General features: G+C 36.3%; 1 protein-coding gene across 1 annotated transcript in view; it reads left to right on the top strand.

The window, feature by feature from the left end:
- Positions 1–21,922, top strand: part of LOC149278227 (gamma-2-syntrophin-like) — a 93,635-nt gene that overhangs the window by 24,555 nt on the left and 47,158 nt on the right. The window contains exons 8-10 of the mRNA XM_089502173.1: positions 1,364–1,451; positions 10,495–10,586; positions 13,142–13,269. Coding sequence (XP_089358299.1) covers positions 1,364–1,451; positions 10,495–10,586; positions 13,142–13,269 — 308 coding nt within the window. The remainder of the gene's footprint in view (positions 1–1,363; positions 1,452–10,494; positions 10,587–13,141; positions 13,270–21,922) is intronic.

Below are 21,922 nucleotides of genomic sequence, written 5' to 3' on the forward strand. Positions count from 1 at the left end.
AGTTTTCATCTTCTTCCTATAGTATTTTTAAAGAAACAATTGTGTAGCAGCATTTGGAATAGCATTTCCAAATACAGCATATAATATAAGCTATTTGTATGTCTTATTTACCACAGGCTCCATGAAGTGTATCTCAATATTATAGTAAATAAACTTTATCTTAAAACATGCCAATAAAAAAAATTGACTGCAGGCTTTAGATATTTAGGAACCCTGTGCCACCCCACGGTGCCCTCTCTACCATCATCACCCCCAGAGTTCCTTTCTTCCCGGCTCTACTGTACCACGCCTCTGTTTTCCTTCCACATGTAGTTCGCAGCATTGCAGATATAGATCAACTGAATAAGACAAATAATAATAATAATACAAATTCTGTATTTGCAGGTATTAATAATTAACACATTGAAACATAGCACTGCAGGTATAGAGGAACTCAATAACACAAACACAGCTTTGCATGTATAGATTAACTGAAAAATCACATACAAACTCAGTGCTGGATCTCAGATAGCACACGTAGGACTTGCTCCAGTGCCCAGATTGCATCCACAGGACCTACCCAGCACCCCGGTTGGACGCATATGACTTGCTACCTTTTTCCTCAAACAACATGTCTCTGCAATTTTTTCCCCAAACGACTTACATGTGCCATCTTTGTCCCAAGCAGTCAGCCTGTGCCATCTTTAACCCCCTAAACAGCCGGCATGTCTCATATTTGCTCCACTTACATAGTATATAAATACATACTCATTCATACATTGGTTGTTGATGGCTCTGAATTAAAGACAGCCCTGTGATTTTTTCCTCTCTGTGTATGGTGTGTAAGCTGTGTTTATTTCAGCTTTCTACAGTGTATAGATATTTTGGTAATTTCATTCTGGAATCCACAATTCCAATTGGGGGTTAGTCAACCAGGAACCATGGATTTTCAAGCAATGTTACCACCAATTATGGTTTAAAGGTGCTAAATCAAGCCTCTCCTATGAAATTATTTTAGTTTATTGGCTCCCTGTTTTACAGGTGTAAAATACTTTCTTAAATATGCACAGATAAAAGCATTTCTTTTTTACACATCAAGTTTATATAACTATGCATTAATAATGCAATATTATTGTTATACACATAATAGAAATTGCTAACCTATGCCCATTAGTTACTTTATCCATAGATAGCCCTAGGCGACCTATGTTTCTGGTGATCCCTCTTGCATGCACATATTTCTCACACAGGGAAGAAGATTGAGGCAGCTGCCTAGTTTGCCTATATGGTAGGACAAGCCCTGGGTTTATCTTAATCTACAGACATACCTAAAATATAAAAATATGTAGTGTAGAAATTCTGATGTATGTTTCTTGCCTTTTAGGTTCATTTGTTACGAAATGCAGGCGATAATGTTGCTATTACGGTTTACTATTTTAAGGAAGCACCATCATTCCTGAAACTACCATTAGGTAAGATAAAAAATAGCATCATGGATAGTACTTGGTGTGGGAGATGGATACTATGCTGCTTATGTGATACACTAGCAACATGTATAGTAAATGCTTTCTTCTCAGATATTGTGTATATTGTCCTGTCTTGGCTTTGACCCCCAACAACACAACAACATGAGCCATTGGGTATGGTTTGCATAGGTGGAAGAAGAGATTGGAGTTGAAGAGCTGATGCTCATGCATTATGTAAAAACCACATACTATGTCCAGGTTTAGGGGTTTTATGTTACAGAGTTCAGGATACATATTGGACTCAGAGGTTCTCAAATGTTTTGAATACATGCTACATGTGTGGGTGTGTGCAGAAATGGGTAACACAGGTCCAAAGGAATAGGAAATGTGGTTTTGTGTGCAGATTTGGTGGTACACGGTGGAAGTTTCTGTCGGCTGTCAGTTAATAAGATCTTCTTCGTTTAACGTTTAATTTTTTTGTGGAAATTATACTATGCAGGGTTCCACTGGGGAAGTTGTGAAAAGTTCTGTTTTGTTAACTGCTAGGATAGACAGCTGGTGGGGGCTTTCTCCCTCTCTTAATACGGTCTCATCTCTAGCACAGTAGGGGAAAATAGACCTTGTTTATTTGGTGGTTGGTTCCATTTAGGTTCTAAGAAGTTACTTAGTTTCTAGAGTCCCTGATGTTCCAGACTGGTGAGAGGGGAGGGTAAAGTAATAGTGGTTTGGAGCATTTTCAGCATTGCCAAAGCCATATAAGATATTTGGGGTATTACATAAAGTAAATAAACAGTACAAATAAAATACAAATAGGTAACAAAGAGGGGGTCATATAGAGTCCCTGATTCCATGGCAGGTACTGATGTAGTCAGCTGCTAGTCTTACTGTGGTCTCCTCTTCTCCCAGAAGGATGTTGCATTTTTCATGAGTTTCCATGTATGGGCTGTTGCAATTAATACAAATACACAAGTCTAATATATATATTTTTAGCAAAATATTTTAACTTCCTACTCTGGGATAAACAGCTTTCATTTACATTTTTGGCAACCTTGGAGTTCTTGTTGGAGCTGAGAGTTGATGTCAATCAAGAGCTTAATTCAGTCTATCACGGCACTAAGTACCGTATTTGCTCGATTATAAGACGACCCCCCAAAAGCTGAATATTAACTTAGGAAAAAAAGAAAAAGCCTGAATATAAGACGACCCTAAAGGAAAAAAGTCTTACCAGTAAATGTTAATTCATGTAAACAATTTTTTTAAATAAAAGCTATGATTGAGAAAAATATTTTTTTTGTTTTTATTTCCTTGTATTTTCCAACCTGTCCCCCAGTTACGCACATCTGCCCCCAGGCTTGCCACACCAATATGGCACTGTGGCCCATGATATGCCTTTTGACCCCCTATGTGCCACTCTGCCTCCAGAAATGGCTTATACCCTTATATCCCATTCTGGCATTTAGGGGGTTAAAATGCATATTATGGGGCAGAGTGGCATATAGGGAGGTATAAGGCATTCCAGGAGGCAGAGTGGCATTAAGGGAGGTAAAAGGCATTGTATAGAGCACTCTGCCTCCAGAAATGCCTTATACCCCTATATGCCACTCTGGCATTTAGGGGGTTAAAATGCATATTATGGGGCAGAGTGGCATATAGGGAGGTATAAGGCATTTCAGGAGGCAGAGTGCTCCATTAAATGCCCCTTTAACGCCACTCTGCCTCCTGAAATGCCTTATACCTCCCTATATGCCACTCTGCCCCATAATATGCCTTTTAACCCCCTAAGTGCCAGAGTGGAATATAGGGGTATAAGGCATTCCAGAAATGCCCTATGCCCCCATTTAACGCACACACACACACGCGCACACACACACACACACACACTTACCGGTGCTTCCAATTTCCTGCTGTATTGCCGGGGCAGCGGGTTGACGTCTCCTTCCGCTGCAGCCGGAAGGAGGTGGAGTTGGCAGCGGGGGTTTGTCTGCGTCCGTCGCGGATACCTTCCCCCACCGGTGCGGGGAACTCTGATCTCTGACAGTCGGGGAAGGTATCCGCGACGGACTCAGACAACCCCCGCTGCTAGCCACACCTCCTTCTGGCTGCAGCGGACGTTGTCTACGCGGATCGCGTAGACGTCAACCCGCTGCCCCGGCAATACAGCAGGAAGCACCGGTAAGTGTGTGTGTGTATGGGGGGGAGACAGGAGGATCCAGGTCCCCTGCAGCGGTGCGGGGGATCTGGATCTTAGTCTCATAACCAGACCTCTATTTGAGGTCTGATTAGAAGACGACCCCGATTAGAAGACGAGGGGTATTTTTCAGAGCATTTGCTCTGAAAAAAACCTCGTCTTATAATCGAGCAAATACGGTAATTCAATTTGAGCAATGAAGTTTGGAGCCAAAGATTGAGATTGATACATTTCTTATACTGTTTCACACTGAGCACATAACAACGTTCTCCTAGAAAACATCTAGAAAACACATCCCCTGAGCAATAATATAATAGAAAATGTAAAATAAATTGGACCTTGTATACAGTATGATGTCTTACCTTTTCTTTAAAATGTATATTTCCTTTTTACATTTTTTCTTTTATAGAAATGCAGTGTGAAATTGTATCTATATGATTAGACTTTTCAGTGGGCTGTGTAGTCAAATCTACTTAAAGAAAATGGCCTTTATTTTTTGGTACACACAAATATTAAATATGTATTATATATGTTATATACATAGTTGTGTTGCTTATAAATATATTCATGAGAAATAACAGACGTGATTATCAATGTCACTCATGAAATCTGTTGCCATTTGGTAAATCAGTTTAAATCATATAATATTTAGAATTTTAAAACTAATGTGAAAGAAAAAAATACTGTGTTTTAGGTTTACATGACATTTCCTTATTTGCTTACTTTTTTCAGCTGACTATGGAGAAATCCGAGAACTAACTTCAAATGGTAAGGCAATCACTAGAAAAGTGAGGTTTAAAAAAAAATCTATCTCTGTAATTGAAAATGTACATGCGTAAAAATAAACATTTTTTTAAATAAAATATGTTTATACAAGAAATATCCGCTTTAAACTATGATTAAGATATGTCTAAAATGTCCACGTAAATATGTTCTAGTTCATGGACAAAGTATTTTTAGTATACATTGTTTTAAACAAAGAAATAGAAGAATTATGACCCCAATATTAATTGGCTGTAGGTCTTATGGTACCCAAGTTGTTCAGCTTAGATAGATGACACCATCAAAAACGCTTAGTTCTGCAATTCTCAAACTGTGCATGTGTGTCTCAAGAGATCATTTACTTGTTAATAACAATTAACTGTTTGAATATAATGCAATGAAAAAGTAAAGCTTTAAACAGTGGACAAAGAGCAGCTTAGATTATCTGCCTATCTATCTATCTATCTATCTATCTATCTATCTATCTATATCTATCTATGCATTGTCTTACAAAATGCTATACTACATGAAATTGCAAACCTGGAGTTTTTATGACCTTCGAAGATTGAAGTGGATGACTTTTTATTTTATTAGTTATAGTTAAAATTAATTAAGTAATTTAGTTTTAACCTGTGATGGGATGAGATCAGGAGATCAGGTGAAGACTGGTATTATTCAGCCTGAGCGCATGTCTGTCCAAGTTGCTCAGTAATTGGTTGATGCCAGAGGAGGCCCCTGCAGGCAACCAATAGGCTCACTCGCATGACTCTATTGGTGGTTTGTACGGACATTTTACTCTTGAAGCCAAGTTGCGGCACCAGGATTTAAAAAATCTATTGGGGCCTGCAGGGGCTGCCTCTGGACTCACCTTTTTCCTACAGCAACACCATCTCAAGGTTTAGGAAAAGACCCAGACTCTATTTTGCATCAAAGGACCACCAGCAACAGTAGCACTACACCAATAGATACATACACATCAGCCGCATGCTATGGGACTGCATTTCTCCATAACTTACTATTTTGATTAATTGTTCCCTCAGAGTAAGTAAAGTGATATGGCAGTTGTAGTGGGCTGCTGGCAATACACTGGCAGGTAGATATATGCAGCCACACGGTTCAGAAGGTACAGATTTCCCCCAAATTAGAAAGATATGAAAATCATTCATCCCTCAGAGTAAGCAAAGAGATTAAACCACAGCAGCAACAGAGACAGTGCAGGTATAAGCAGACAGACACACCCATCTACTGAATTTCCAAAGTAATAGAAGGTAGTTGGCGTTCCTTAAGGCTTCTGCATTTTGGCTTTATTTTTATTGAATAAACCATGACACTGTGTAATATGTCATGTGTTGTTGTTCATCTCGGGCTGTATTTACCTAATTTTTAGACCTGCTAAGAAACAGATGATTGTTATGTCCTGCTATGTAAATCCACAGAATTAAAAAAAAAACACAATCACAACCATGACCATAAATGAGACTACCCCTCTTCAATATTTTGGTCACTTCTACCAAATTCTTATCTAATTAAAGCACCAAAATGGGTTGTAATGGCACCAAAACAACTTGTAATAATGGCACAACATGGCATATGAATGGATGAATCTTAATCAAATTTTGTCAATGTTGCCATTATTTTTCATTTGTTTGGTTGGAGATCCTCCTCATTATTGGAGATTCCTACAAATGCACGAAACAAGACCACTTTGTTAAACACAACGTTTGTGCAAATTTAAATTCACAAGTCTATCACTATCCAAAACCAGTAATATATTTCACTAAAAAAGTTGAGCAAAAAACAAATAATATCACCTGAACCCAATGGCTGCAGATTCTGTGTCTGTATAATGGGTTTGTACTAGAACTGTGCACCCGTATTCGGGTGAACATGAAAACGAACACAAAGGGTGCATTTCCGTTGTTCAGCCCGAATACTGAACATACCAACATGGCATTGTTTGAACGACTCTATTGGTTAATGCCAGAGGAGGCCCCTGCAGGCGAACAATAAAGTTGTTCTTATGGCCCTTTAACTCCTGACGGCAAACCTATGGATTTCTACTCCGTTAACCCCTGCGATGCTGCTCACTCGCATGACCCTTTAACTCGCATGGGAGCGGAAATCCCGAGGTTTGCCGTCAGGAGTTAAAGACCTTTAACTCTTGGAGCAGAGAAACAGGCCAAGTTCCCTGTCAGGAGTTAAAGGGCTGTGCAAGCGACTCTATTGGTTGCCTGCAGGGGCCTCCTCTGGCATCAACCAATTGTACAATGCGTACAGATGCACTTCATTGGTTGTCCTAGCGCCAAAGCTGCTGTGTAATGCGTACCGCGTTAACCCCATATTAACCCCTTCTACTAAAAACGGCAAAAAAACAAACACGAAGATTGTACACGAATATTTGCCCGCACCGAACACAGGAACGGGCGAATATTCATGGAATACAAAGATTTTTCCCCCCACGAAGAAGAACATGAAGACAAACATGAATAGTTGGCCGGAGCCCAAGTCTAGTTTTTTTGAAATAGAATATTTCATGTATGATATCAAAATCACTTTTGTATTACAGGTGCAGTTGCTGTAAAAAATCCAGTCTTTTTTTGCCAGTGAGCTATACAAATTCTAGCCCTTCTATTCTCAGTGATATTGATTTTTGTCTAATCTGTCAAAATGTATTTTTTTGCTGTTTCCAACATATTTGACAAAATAATGGTTAAATCTTTATATGATCACAGTCGGTTTAACCTGTGACATGTCCTATTATAATGGACATGACCTTTGTGACCAATATGTCATGTCAGCATTTAACATAATCCTGAAATCTACCATAAACTATGCATTTTTAAACTTTGCAGAGAAGCTGGTTAAACTTTGAGAACATTTTATATTACTACAACCATAGATATAGATAATAATAAATAAATATTACCACAAAATAATAGCATGCCAAAAGGTAGGAATGTATTATGACATAACACAAAAAAAGGAAAAATAAGAAAAGCAGTGTGGTGATAGTAAAATAAGCACACTCAGATATTCAGGGAGTAATGGAAGAAAAACGGACAGTGCTAATGAGATCCCCAATATTTCAGCTGGTAGCCTTTTTCAAGGGTCATCTCACAGGTTGCATGATGCTAGCTCTAATATATATTGGTGAAGGCCAAACAAAATAAAAACTTGGCATAAAAACTTTGTTGCATGCGTTCAAGCATATAAACTGTGCAATGCACAATGCATAAATTGAGACAGCCACTGACATAATTCTAGCATGCAGAATTTAAGTAGTACAACCAGGGGTGTACCTAGAGTATTTGGCGCTCGGGGCCGATCCTGTATGTGGCACCCCCACACAAAAAATAAATGTTGGCAAGAATAGTTTTTTCACAGATTTGTAAATTGTATGTTAACTGGAAAAAAATAGAAATCTTAAACATTATTAACTTAATAAATTAAGTTTAAATAACTAAACAGATATGGTACAGCATTACTCCTATCACTATATGCTGAGCCAAACATTGACAGTTGTACAGCGTAACTCCCATCACTATACACTAAGCTAGACATTGATGTGGTAGGTCTCTGCCCCTCTTAGCAGCGTGCCTGTGCCACCTCTGCCCCTGAAGCAGCCTATCTGTGCCAACTCTGCTCCTGAAACAGCCTGCCTGTGCCAACTCTGCTCCTGAAGCAACCTGCCTGTGCCAACTCTGTGTGTGAGGAAACTCTTTTTCTGCGCAGGAACCTGGGAGGGAAAAGAGTTTCCTCACACAGTGCAAGATCCACAGCAGTATGCTGCAGGCCCATGTTAGGAGGCCATCAGGCCACTGTGCACCCTCCTAATGAGTGGCGCCCGAGGCGGACCCCGCCTCCCTTTTGGTACTCTACTGAGTATAATGATAAAGTAGACCTCAGTATATCAGTATACATGTTTGGAGTGTTAGCACCCTTTTCTTTAAGATATTATCTTGCTATTTGTACTCCTTGAGTGCCCTCTCTCACACCTACACTGTTACATCAGCTTATTCCATCAAATAAATGTATAGACTAAAGATGAAAATATAGATTAGTACCGTTTGATTGGTGACAATGTTATATGATGCAGACTCATACTGACTAGGCTTCACCAAACTGATGCACACTCAAACACGCCGATCAGTCTTTGCCAAACTGATGCAAACTCAAACTCACTGACTGCCTTAGCCAAACTAGCACACACATTTTATTTGTGCAATGTGCAAGGATAAAGCTTAGTTTTGATTACTGTACTCCTAGACCGATCATCTGCCTTTCTGCTTTGTACTGTTTGACTGTTTGTGGGGTGGAACTGCATCACTGAATTAGGGGGAAGGATCATTGTTAGTAAATAATATGCAAACTTATGTTCAGAGTAGATGCAATAAGTTATTTATTAAAACAGTATTAAATCAGGCAAGTATGTATTCCTGATCAGTAAAATCTGGGGGTCCAATATACTCCAGAGGTATATACTATTCTTTAGAGCATATTTAATACTCTTGCTGGTATGTAGGACCAATTATAGCAATAGCCACAATATTGCGGTCAGTGTTTTTTTTTTACCTTTGTTATTTCTCCCAGCAACAGTTTATAGGAATGTATTTATGTATCCAAAAATATAAATACAATAAAATCGCATATAAATGATCATGCTAAAAATATTCACGCATACACAAGCCGTATACGGAATAACAAGACTGAGTATAGAGGGCACAAAACCTATTCACTGAATGGGCGGTATATAATTGAACAGGCATCTAATAGAAGTGGGAGAGGTTATAATGAGGAAATTAAGTTGCACACTGTGAGGGAGTTACAATGTATGGGACATAAACTTATCCTGAACGTAAGTCAAGACCAAGTGGTAGTCTGGCATTCTATATTTTAACATATTTCCATATAATTGTCATAGGTTATGATTCTCATACTTGCATTGCATAGATCACAGATATGGTGGGCGTGCACACATATACACTCTATACTCAAATAACACACCCAGTCGTACACACACCGACATAACAATTGTCACCGACATAAAAGCCACCCCTCTCACATGGTGTTGCCTGCTGAACACCAGCCACTATGATGCTTCCTTATGCTGGATAAATACTATCCTACAGAGAGTTGAAGTCGGCCACAGAGATGCATATTTTAGCACCAGAGTCTCTATAGAATGATCTATGCTTCTGCAAGTCGCACATAAATGGCAGCCAGTCTGCAGACAATTCCCAGGGCAGGAGGATGTTAGGGAAAATTCTGTAGAGTTTCTGCAGCCAGTTCCATCTTGTGTGCAATGAGGTTTATGTTGTGTGCCATGGCATTTATTTGATGATACCTGAAGCTTTTCAGGAAGGAAATGAAAGTTGTTGCATGTGTCCTGAGATCAATGAGTTGATTTTAATACTTTCTGCACTACTTTGCAGTTGTTGACATTTCTATTCTATTAAGTTATTGTCACTATATATTTTGGCAGCCTTTGTATTGGTGGTGTTAGATGATGCAAGATAACAGCAAGACAGTAATCTATATGCTTATACTACTATAACTTGATACAGATGTCATCTCAGCATTGCAGGCTGAGTACATTGCTGGCACAAGTACTGGTGCACTGTTCCACTTGAATCATTGATCATGTGATTGAGCATTCATTTCTGATGCATATCTGAACTGACATCGATTGGAAGGACTAAGGAGAGAAGTATAGACCCAGAAGGGTCTGTCCAGACCCTGCTGGAATCTCTGATTACTTCCCCTGCTGGTGGGTACAGAAACATAAGAAACATGTGTACCTTTGAAATAAACAAAACATTGTAAACATGGAGTAGTTTAAGCTAGTTTGATTTCAACTCACATATTGTTTTGAGGCACACCAATCCAATCTGTAGTCCAGCTTCGACCAACAATGACTTTTAAGCTATAGAAATTGCATTTCATTAGCAAAGCTAAGCTAGTGAGTGTAAATTTAAGGTTATCTTGCTTATTGTAATATAATCTTTATACTCTGATTTTTATGATTACAATTAATGCTACTTAAAGATTTTAAAAATGTTATTTGCTCAGTATTTAAATTTTTATCATCAACATTTTCAGGCTCACCAGACCAACACAGTGACCAAAGCAGTGGAACTTCTTCCCCTCTTTTTGATAGTGGTTTACATTTAAATGGAAATACTTCTAACACAGTAAGTATGTCTTCTATTTTCTTTTTTTTAGCTGTAATTTTAAAAATCTGCTAGATTCCACTATTTGTCCCGAGTAGGAATATCCAATGTTTTTATTTTTATTTTTTTTGCCTTTTTGCCCTTTTTTATAGGGTACAAGAAGTGTTTTGCTATTTCAAAATCAAAATCATATTTTTAAAACATTTTTTTCAAAATCTGATAATCTTGTCCCTATGTCCTATTTGGCACATTTTTGAATCTGGCTAATTAAACTTATCTCGATGAAACCCAATTTTTTGCAAACTAGACATGGATGCCAGGATGTTTGGAAAGATACATTGCTAATTTATAATGGTCTAACTTGAGTGTAGCTTGCATAATGCTAGTTGCTATTCTGTATTAAAACTTTATTATTCTGTATAATTTGCGCAACACTAATTTGTATATTTATTTTTAATTCATTTCAGGGTTTAAGGTGATTGAAGGAACCACCTTGCTTAGTGGTGCCTGGGTTGCAATGGTTTGATGTTATGGGAGGCCTATACGTTCCATAGGTTATTTTTATAAACGCTATCCCCATGTGCCTGGAGACAGGGGGTAAAAAGTCTATAATTAGCCAGTGTACCCTCCCAAGTTAAATTGATTAACCCTGCCCCATCGTGCATAGGGCAGACAAGACCAATTGCCAGGTCCCCTTTTTACCTGGGGTCTCTGTTTCATTTTTTTTTTATTTATTTTTTTATTTTTTTACAAGGTAAAATCTATGAGTTGGAACTTGCTAGCAACTGGAAGATTAATAAAATGTGAAGCAACTTGCGCATTTCAACTTGCGTCAACTTTAATCTACTGCAAGCGAGTTTATGTGAGCTGAGAGTGATTTTATGCAAGTGGAAATGTGAGTTGCCCAACTCATGCAAGTTTACAGCTGCAAACTTTGGTTTTTAGTCTACTTGCAAACACAAGCAGTTTGGTGAATAAACCCATTTTTGTCTGAAAGCATCCATTAAAGTTAATAAAACATGTATGTGTACAAACAGATCTACAGATTATGATGAATAAAAACACAGGTGGCTAAAATATAATTTACAGTCAACTTTAGGAAAGTGTTATCAGTGGCAAAGACACTGTAGTATATCTCACAGTTAATGAGCAGAACATATCTCTAAAAGCCATGAGGGTATTGAGATATAGAGATATTTTGCAGACTGTGATGTCTTATTAGTGAACATGAAGAATCTTCATAGGTTTTTGGGGAATTAAAATAGCAAGAGCGGATAGATTAACATATGTTGCAATATCTTATTTATGGACGATGATTCAGTGAAGGGAATAAATGTAATTTGTGTTCTTCCACTTTTCTTGAAGTCTGACGTACTGAATTAGAAGCAGTAAGATCATAAAACGATAGACTCAGTAATAGATCTTTCTTCCTTTAAAAATATTGGAATCTTTATGCAAAGAAATGAATTACATTTATTAAAATGGGTGTGGATTCATAGTAATTCATTAAGTTAAGCAATAATTTGTTTACCAAAAAATTAGCATAATTAATATAATTCTTTAATTTGACTTCTGGGCTGATATCAATTTATAAGATTATTATAGTCTGTATTGTGTCTCTCTTTGGGTATTTTGACCCTTGTACTTCAAATACAAGAATGGATTTCACAACAGAGCCATGCTTACTTTCACCTTTTTCAAAAGTTCTATTATAGGTCTGCGTATTAATGTGGCTTTAAAAAATTCTTCTGTTTCTAAAAATATTCTTCACTTCTCTTAGCTGTGATAATAAATGGTCATGATTCAGTGCACAGTTTGTGATACGTATGCAAACGAACAACAGCTGAAGAAAATGTGAGAAAATTACCTTGTTACACAAGGCAATTTGCAACACAGAGGGAGATAGACAACCTTCAAATAAGTTTAGATGTGTAAATTTTAAGTATTTTCCGTATACCAGTGAAAGATAATGCTAAAGTAGGAGGCACAGACAGATAATTTAATGACAGTTATAAGTAGTTATGAAAAAGTATTTTGTAAAATGACAAAAATGTCTATATAACATGACAAATCCATTGTTAAGATGTATAATCTATAAATACAAATTTGGTCTTAATACTTAATACATTTGCTGCATTCCTGTATTTAGAAAATGTATCGCCTGAAGTTTTTTTTTTAAATTAATTAAACTAGAAAGGTGCAAAGAAATATTGTAGTGGAAAGAGTTCAAATAAAACTTTAAAATATTGCAAGGTAAGTATATAAATTAGACCTTATTTTTATGCTTTGATAAATATATTTATTACTATTCTTTACTTTAATTGTATGAATGCTGGTATAACCATTGATAAAAAGGACAAAAGCAAGGTTTTCAGAGCTGAACCACCATTTTTTTTGTACTTAAAGGGAAGCCTCTCTTTGGAGCACTTTCTAGGATACTGTGAATCAGCCTCTCAGCATAATAAAGTAATAAATGTCCCAATATGTCTTCACAAAGCTGTAAAAAATACCTCAATATCGGAAGGGTATACCCGCCTTGTTAATTTGTATCTATAACTGTGTTTTAATTTTTTTAGACACCTTCATCCCCTTCTTCACCTACAGTGAAAGAACAGAAATATGAGAAATGCTGGATAGATGCCATTTCAATTCCATTATTTATGGCTCGGATCTCAAGGTTTAAGGTTTCTACAGTAAAATTAAGGTCTGTTATCATCTATAGATGGAATGCAAATCTAAACCATCTTGCTGTGTTAATTACCCATTGGGACGACTCCATGACACTAATCTGTAAATTAAGTGGTCAGTTGAGGTAAAGGTTAACTTGACCAGACTTAGGCCCTCACATGCTAACACTTGCAAAATAACTTGTCTTCTTACTGACATAACAGTTTTTATTAATATGCCCACACGAGATTATACACATTTATTTATCTGTTTATGTTTTACATTATTTTTTATTATGTTGGAGCACTGTCATGTACCCCCTGGTGAACTCTTCCCGGTGATGGAATGTAAAAGTTGTTTTTTATGAACTTTAACTTGACTCAGTCGAATGCTCATGAGTTGAGAGATTTTTGCGAGTACACATGTAAGCTGAATTATTTCTGGTTGACTTTTGTCCAGCTCATGCAAGTTATATTTCTAAGTATTATCCTCAAGATATTTTGAGACTTTTTTTTATCTCATCATAATCAGTGAAAGAATCATTGCATTGTAGAGTATTTATAAACCTTCTATAAATAGCTACAAACTTACAAAGTGTAATATGAATTCACCGATTTTGTTCAAATATTTATGATAAATCTTGAAGGCTTTAATTAATATTAATTAATATTAAAAGTAGTTTTTTTATATTTTACTGGAATCTACTAAATGTTCCTGGTTTTCTGCATTAAAACATCACAAATATAGACAAGCACAATGTGCTTAAGCTAATAATACACAAACAATGATATTCTTTCATGTATTTATTGAACACATATTAAACATTCACAGCGCTGGTGGTAAAAGTAAGTGAACCCTTAGATTTAACCCCTTAAGGACCCTTGTACCCATTGTGAACAAGGCTGTTTAAACACTTTTGCGGTGCACGTGTTTACCCACACAAGTTATATATTTTTTTCGTGAGAAGAAGGGCTATCTTCAGATACCATTTTTTGATCATATCATCTAATTTCATATAAAAGAAAACTAACAAAATATGATGAAAAATTGAAAACCCCTCACTTTTTCTCACTTTTATTTGAAAAATCTTTTACTTATCCAAAAAAGCTAATGGGAAAACCTGCTAAATAGGAATAGGAATAGGTTTTTATGTTATTGGGCAATAAGTACAAGTAGCATTTTGCTATATCAAAACCATTTTTTCCCCAAATCTGGTGATTTACTCCATCAGACCGTATATTATTGAAAACTAGGCCCCCCAAGGTATTTCAAATTAATATTTTAACCCTTTCCATGCACTAATTCTACTACTACCCTTTGTCAAACTTTGTGGTGGTAATTTATTTACAGCTCCTGGTATATGCCACTCTCAAACAAGACCCCAATATGTGTTCAGCAAATTCAGCAAATTTGAAAACTAGACACCACAGGGTATTTCAAATGGCGGTATTTTAACCCTTTCAATGCACTCATTTTATCACCAGCCTTTGTCAAATTTTGTGGTAGTATTTTTTTGTATTATTTATCACACAAATTGTACTTCATGTGTGGATTTACAGCTCCTGGCATATTTCACTGTCAAACAACACCCCAATATGTGTTCAGCAACATCTCTTGAGTACACATGGTTGTTTGGAGGCTAAAAGGCCACATTTGAGAAGTGCAAATTTTTTTGCCATTTTGGTCAGTCTGTGCCTATGCCCTATCTTTAAACCCGGCCACGCCAACTTACCCCCTCAAACCATTCATTGTTTTTTAGTAGACACCCCTTTCCATGACAGGATTTTTGGGAAGATACAGTGCTAATGTTGGCACTTGTTCATAATAAACTTTATTATTCTATTTACTTTATTATTTTTGGACTTTTTTTTACATTTTGCTGGAACTGAATGGTTCACCTGATGGTGACATAACTGCATAATTTTTTATTTATTTGTAGCTATTTGAATTTTTTTTCTAATTTATTATTATTTTTTAAATATTTTATTAATCATATTGTGATTAGAGAGCTGGGCTTCATTGACTTGCGTGGTTGAATGCAGTAACTGTATTCAACCTGCAAGGGAAGCCATAGTTATCTGGAGGGACCCTCTTGAAAACTTTGGCAATGTACTTATTGGACGCGCCACCATCTTGGGAGTGGAAAAATCTCTCGTAATGGCGGAGCGGTCACAGCGCGCCCTGGGGTAAGTGTTCGGTGTTGCTAAATAACTCGCTATCGGGGCATTTCCGATACACCATAGACTTTTAGGAGGCGATCGTTGATGGACTCCTAACCTCTTTTAAAATGGGCGTCCACCACCATACAGTGTATGGCAGACGTTGACGCTCCGGGGAGCCAGACATGGCCCCTGATGCTGATCTCTGTATTGCTGTTTAAGCGAAGAAAGGTATCGTAGATCACTTTCTAAGCTTGTTTAATGCCATGACGTGCCAGGCCGTCATTGGTCGTTAAGGGGTTAACAACCGGCAACAATAAGACCGGTAGGATCTCTGGTGCGAACAGCTCTCTTGAGATCACTCCACAGCCTCTCCAATGGGTTAAAGTCTGGGCTCTGACTGAGCAACTCACCAAAGGCCGATTTTCTTTTTTAAGGCATTCTGTAGTAGATTTACTTGGATTTTTAGGGTCTTTGTCCTGCTGCATCACCCAACTGACCTTCAACTCGCAGACAGCCATCCTGATATTATCCTGCACTATAACTTGATATACTTGGGAATTCACTGTCCCGTTTATGATGGCAAGCTGTCCAGTTCCAGTATATGTTAGTTTCAGTATATTTCTGTTGGTATGGGATGCGTTTTTTATACATACATAGTGCTATTTTGTTCCTGAAAAAATTCAACTTTTGACATTTTTGCCACTAAGCAGCCTGCCTGTGAGGCTCAGGGGCTGCTTATACCTCTTAGCTGCAGGAGTAGTGTGCCTCTTCCTCTGTGCAATGTGCAGACTGATTCAGATATGTTGTCACTTCCTACATGCTGGATCAGTCAGACACAGCATGGAGGGAGAGATTGTGAGATCGATTGGATGATCTTTAAAATCTCCGTGCTGCTTGCTGCAGGTATTACCCACACCTAGCAGCTTCAAAGAGGCAAACCATAATTGTTATGCCCCTGCATCGCATGTACAATTGTTCTACGAGGTTTAGTCAAGCTGTTGAATTGCTTACTGTATTTCTTCACACCATAGAGGCCAATTAAGGTTTGGTTAGGTAATTTAATTGTTTCCCATTGTTGAGCTCATGTTTCTTGTGTGGTAAGTATACATTGTCAGTGTACCTTAAAAAATAGATGAAAACATAGGCAGTGTTATGTTTATGCATTCTGCCTGGCATAAAGAAGGATTGAAGTAGTGAAAAATGTAATGTGTGTTTATAGATCAACATTACTGACTACCCATCCCTCTTACTGTGTGACTCATATATTGTTTAGAATATCAGTTTAGGTCAGGGAAAACATTCTATTAATCACAATAAATTAGATTTTCATTTTAATTACATATGCCCCAAGGACAAAATGTAATTTAATAAAGGGAACATTATCTTTTTGCCCACAAATTTACTGATTATAAATACAATTACAAAAACCTTTATTTATTATTTAGAAACTATTTAAGTAATTAAAAGCTATTATATTACAAAATGGAAAAAACAGTCACTATCATTCACCCTTAAACACAAACCAACTAATGTTTATGCTAAGATAGCAAAAAAATAGGAAAAAAGAAACACCGGCGCTCTATGAAGACAGAAGAAATCAAATAGATGTATAATATAAAAAAATATCTTTTATTCTGATGCTTGATCCCATGTTTAAAAATATGATGAAAAAAAATTCATGCGTTTCGCACCTCAAGTTGATAAAGCACTGTGTGGGATAGCTGCTTTCACATTATTATTTTTTTTACATATATGGCCTGAGGTGCCGTATTGTTCGTTATATTAGATAAAAAAAAATAAAAAATATAAATTTTTTTTTAATTTTTTTTTTTTTTTTATTAGCAAAAATAGAAAAGACAACAGATACCAACGCAGGGAAACAGCCTCTGTGTTGGACAGTTAAAAAAAAAACAGTTATATACAATTTATCAAGAACCATAGCAAGTGGTGAAAAACAAAATTAATGAAAATCATTCAGTTAATCTTCACCATATCAGTTATATAACCAACAGACCAGACACAGAAAATGAGTAGTGGAACCAACAGAAATTTTGGCGGGATGGAGCTGGGGCAGGGGCGAGAATTATTTATAAGTACCAGAAATGAGAAGGGATTTTAGTCCATTTAAGAACGTAGTCTATTGATTTTTTGAAGACATGTGTCCCAATTGTGAAATTTTTTTAAGGATATATGAAGCGTTCGAGAAATCTCTCTTTCCATAGTGATTTGGTAGATCAGTTGATTCTCAAAATGAGACCAAACAAAATATCTAGCTTGTTTCCATTCCCTAGCGATACATCTCTTGGCTGCCAAGCATGTGTGTATCGTTAAGTTTAGTTGAGACGGAGACATCGAGGGCCAACCTTGATGTAATATAAGAGATGAAGGTAAGTTCGGCATTATTATATCATCAACAGTTTTCAAAAAGACTAAAATGTCTGCCCAAAATTTAGACACTATTGGGCATGTCCACCATATATGCAAGTAGGTTCCCTCCACCTGCCCACATCGCCAACAGATATTTGAGCAAGATGTAAACATACGAGTGATTTTGGTGGGGACCCTATACCACTTATTAACGACTTTAAAATGAGTCTCAAGTAACGAAAGGTCATGAATTCTAGGGAAAAGTTGTCTGTACATATCCAGCCATTGATCTGTTGAAATTACAATATTTAGATCTTTTTCCCATCTTTCTTTTACCAAAATGGTAGGTGTATCTCCCTCACTTACTCTTATCAATTCTATACATTTTGATAATAATTTTATGGGTTTGGTAAAACTAAAAATTGATGCAATTCTCTTATAGATTACATTCTGTGTACATACTACGTGTTTATTAATAAAGTGCTTAACCCTTAGATAATTAAATATTGATGGAGAAAAAGGTTTGAGTTTTTCTGAGAGGGCTGGTAAGGGAATCAGTTGTCCCTGGGACATAATTTCAGATATTAATTGCAAACCTGTATTTGTCCATTGAGCAAGGGAAATGTTATCAATCGTTTTTTCTAACATATCAATACTTATACATATGAATCTATCAATTTCCCTTTAATACCTAGTCTTTTTTTAATGCGTAACCACTCTGGTATGATTCCCTCTAAAACCATATTTTTCCCTTGGATCTGAATTAATATATCTCTATCGTTTATAGACCAAACTAATTTATTAAGGTGAATATTTCCCAAAGCGTTTTGTTCTATTATATACCATCTTTCTTTTTTAATAGTCTGTTGATATATTTTAGTTATGTGTAGCATAATACTTGCATCATATAGATGTTTAATCAAAGGGAATCCCATTCCACCATTTATGGGTTTAGCCCCCAGTAATTTAAAATTTATCCTAGAAATTTAACCTTTCCAAGCAAAATTTATAAAAGTGGTATGAATTATTTCCAACCAACTCTTTGGGATCTTTACAGGAAGCATATAAATCCATTTCGGAGTTAAATAAGCTTTTAGCGCGTTAACTCTTCCCCACCAAGAGAGATCTGTTTTCCGCCATTCTCTGATGGATTCGGAAGATATTTTTAAAAGGCGTAAGTAGTTTTTTTCCACTAGGTTTTCCAATTTATCTGGGATACAACTTGCGCGATGGATTTGTTCATATTTAACTTATAATTCGATACCTTACTGTAATTTTCTATTTCGGAAAGAAAAAAGGGAAATGAAGTCAATGGATCAGATAAAAAGATAATCACATCGTCTGCATAAAGAAGTAATTTATATATATTATTATCTATATCAATGCCCTTAATTTTATGATTATTTCTTATCTGAATAGCAAGAGGTTCAGGAGACAAAATGTATAAAATGGGTGATAATGGGCACCCCTGGCGGGTGCCATTTTGAAGGTCAAACCAGTCTGAACAAAAACCAGAACCGACTACTCGGGCACTGGGATTCGAGTATAGGGCACTTATAGCTGTATAGATCCAATTAGAAAGACCAAAGTGTCTTAAAATTGCTTTGAGGTACCCCCAACCGACCCTATCAAATGCTTTTTCTGCATCCAATGACAGGGTCAGAAGGGGGCACCTCTTCTTTTCTACATGGTCCAATATATCCACCAGACATCTAATATTATTTGCCGAATCTCTGCCGGGCACAAAGCCCACCTGATCCGGGTGGATCAGAGTTTGCAAAATTGGTTTTAATCTGTCCGCAAGTAATGACGAAAATAACTTTGCATCCACATTTATTAATGATATTGGGCGGTAATTTTTTATGTCTTCAGAATTTTTGTCTTTTTTTAATATTGGTAGAATATTGGCCTGTAAGAATTCTTTTCGACAAGTACCTGTAATCGTAATTTCATCAAACATATCTAACAATCGATCTACAATATCTTTTTTAAAGGTCTTATAAAATAAGTTTGTAAATCCATCTGGCCCCGGTGTTTTAGCTCTTTGTAATTTATCAATTAATAAACTTAGTTCTTTTTTTTGCAGCGGGCTGTATAGTGCTTCTCTCTGTTCCTGATTTAAGGCTGGAAAATCTATCGATTTTAAATATGTCTCTATATCTGCCTCATTAGTTTCGGATGGTATATTATATAACGAATTATAATAAAGTCTGAACCCCTCTGCAACATCTTCAGGAGACATTCATATATTCCCTTGTGTTACAATCTTCGTAATTCTTTCTTTAGCCCTTTGTTTTTTAAGTTGATTTGACATTAGTTTATCCGGTCTATTACTTTTATGATAAAATTTTAATTTTAATTTTTCCATACAATATCTAGTCTTTTCCAGTTCTTTCTGATTTATTTTATCTCTAAGACTTACAATATCTTTGATACAAATTTGTGTAGGATCCAATTTAAAATCTTTCATCAAATTATAATAAGACACATATAACTCGTTTAACGAGTTCTCCCGACTTGCTTTCATATTTTTTTTTAATCTTAATAAAGAAACCTCTGGCGACTGCCTTATAAGTGCACCATCGTATCCCTTGGGATGTTTGACCTGCTTTATTTTCTTGAAAGAAATTTTTTGTCATTTTAGAAATAAATTCTCTATTTGTTGCTGAGAACAGAAGCGAGTCATCCAACCGCCATGTCATACAAGGAGTTGGACCCCAGATATCTTTAAGATAAAAAAAAATAAGACTATGATCGGACCAAATGTTCTCCCTCAGTAGTATCCGTTCGACTTGATTTACTGCTCTAATATCTCCAAGGATCATATCGATTCTGGAGAATGTCTTATGTACATTTGAATAGTGAGAATAATCTCTTAGAGAGGGGTGCTTAACTCTCCATAAATCATAAAGATTAGCTTTATTTATAATATTGCGAAAGGAATTGGTTCTCTTTTTTAGATTTTTATTAATGTATTTATATTTACCAATTTCTTTATCCAATGTTACATCTAATACGCAATTAAAGTCACCTGCAATAATAAGAATCCCTATTTTTATTTGTTCAACTGTATCCAGTATGGATTTAAGATATATGAGGGGCTCTTTGTTAGGAAAGTAAATATTGACTAGGGTATATTTTACATCATTTAATGTACCAACCCATATCAAGTAGCAAGCATTTACGTCTTCTTCTATATATGTTGTTTCTACGCTAATGTTATTTGAAAAAGATATCGCTACCCCTCTTTTTTTTTTATCTTGCATTGAATCCTTTCTTTCCTTAGACACGAATAGACTCTACTGCGTTTTTCAGGCGAGTTTAGACCCTGTGTATTGACCGAAACGCATTTAAGACCCATTTAAATGATAATAAAGGGAAAAAAAATCCTGGTCTATCACAGCGGCCCTAACCCACCTGCTGAATCTATAAACCCCCTCTGTTTTCTCGCCTAAAGCCCCAGCTCCATCTCTCCAACCACAAAAAACAATTACCGAAATACAAATATTGATAAAGACCATAAGCCTATATAGGATTAAAAAACATCTATGTATCTCCTTCCATAAACCATTTGTAGACATATTGTAACATACGTAAAACACATACTGAGAAAAATTACTCAACCAATATGCTCCGTCACCAGAGCATATGTAGACACAGAGAAACAAAACAGAAATGCACCCAAAGGTGCATCTTAACATAAATAGACTAAACAAATGCATCGAAATGGTAACAAAGTTATCGAGATGCATACTTAGGTTCAACTGAACCGAAAGGAGGAGTAGAGATGGGAAACCTTATTAAAAATATTAATAAGCACTGAGACCGATGGATTATGGGTCTTACATTGCGGCCAAGAGTCCCTATGGTCTAATTACAATAAAAAAGAAAAAGAATTTAATTACATAATTTTATTTTGAAGTTGCTCATTTCTATTACAAATTTGCTTCCTCAGTCTCAGTAACGAGATTATATGAGTAAAGCAGTGTATAGGAGTGCAATATCTAAGTTACGTATTCAGTGTGGTAACTATGCCAAAATGTATCCAAACTCTTTAGGCCTATTAGACCCAATTTGCATTCGCTGCATAATCAATTAAAACCGATTATATAAATTCGGCAAATCTAATGGTTCCCCGCGCAAAAAATAATATATATATCA

This window comes from Sceloporus occidentalis, unplaced genomic scaffold (assembly GCF_023333645.1).
Source record: "Sceloporus occidentalis isolate IW3139 unplaced genomic scaffold, rSceOcc1.0.p SCAF_197, whole genome shotgun sequence".
Lineage (NCBI taxonomy): Eukaryota > Metazoa > Chordata > Lepidosauria > Squamata > Phrynosomatidae > Sceloporus > Sceloporus occidentalis.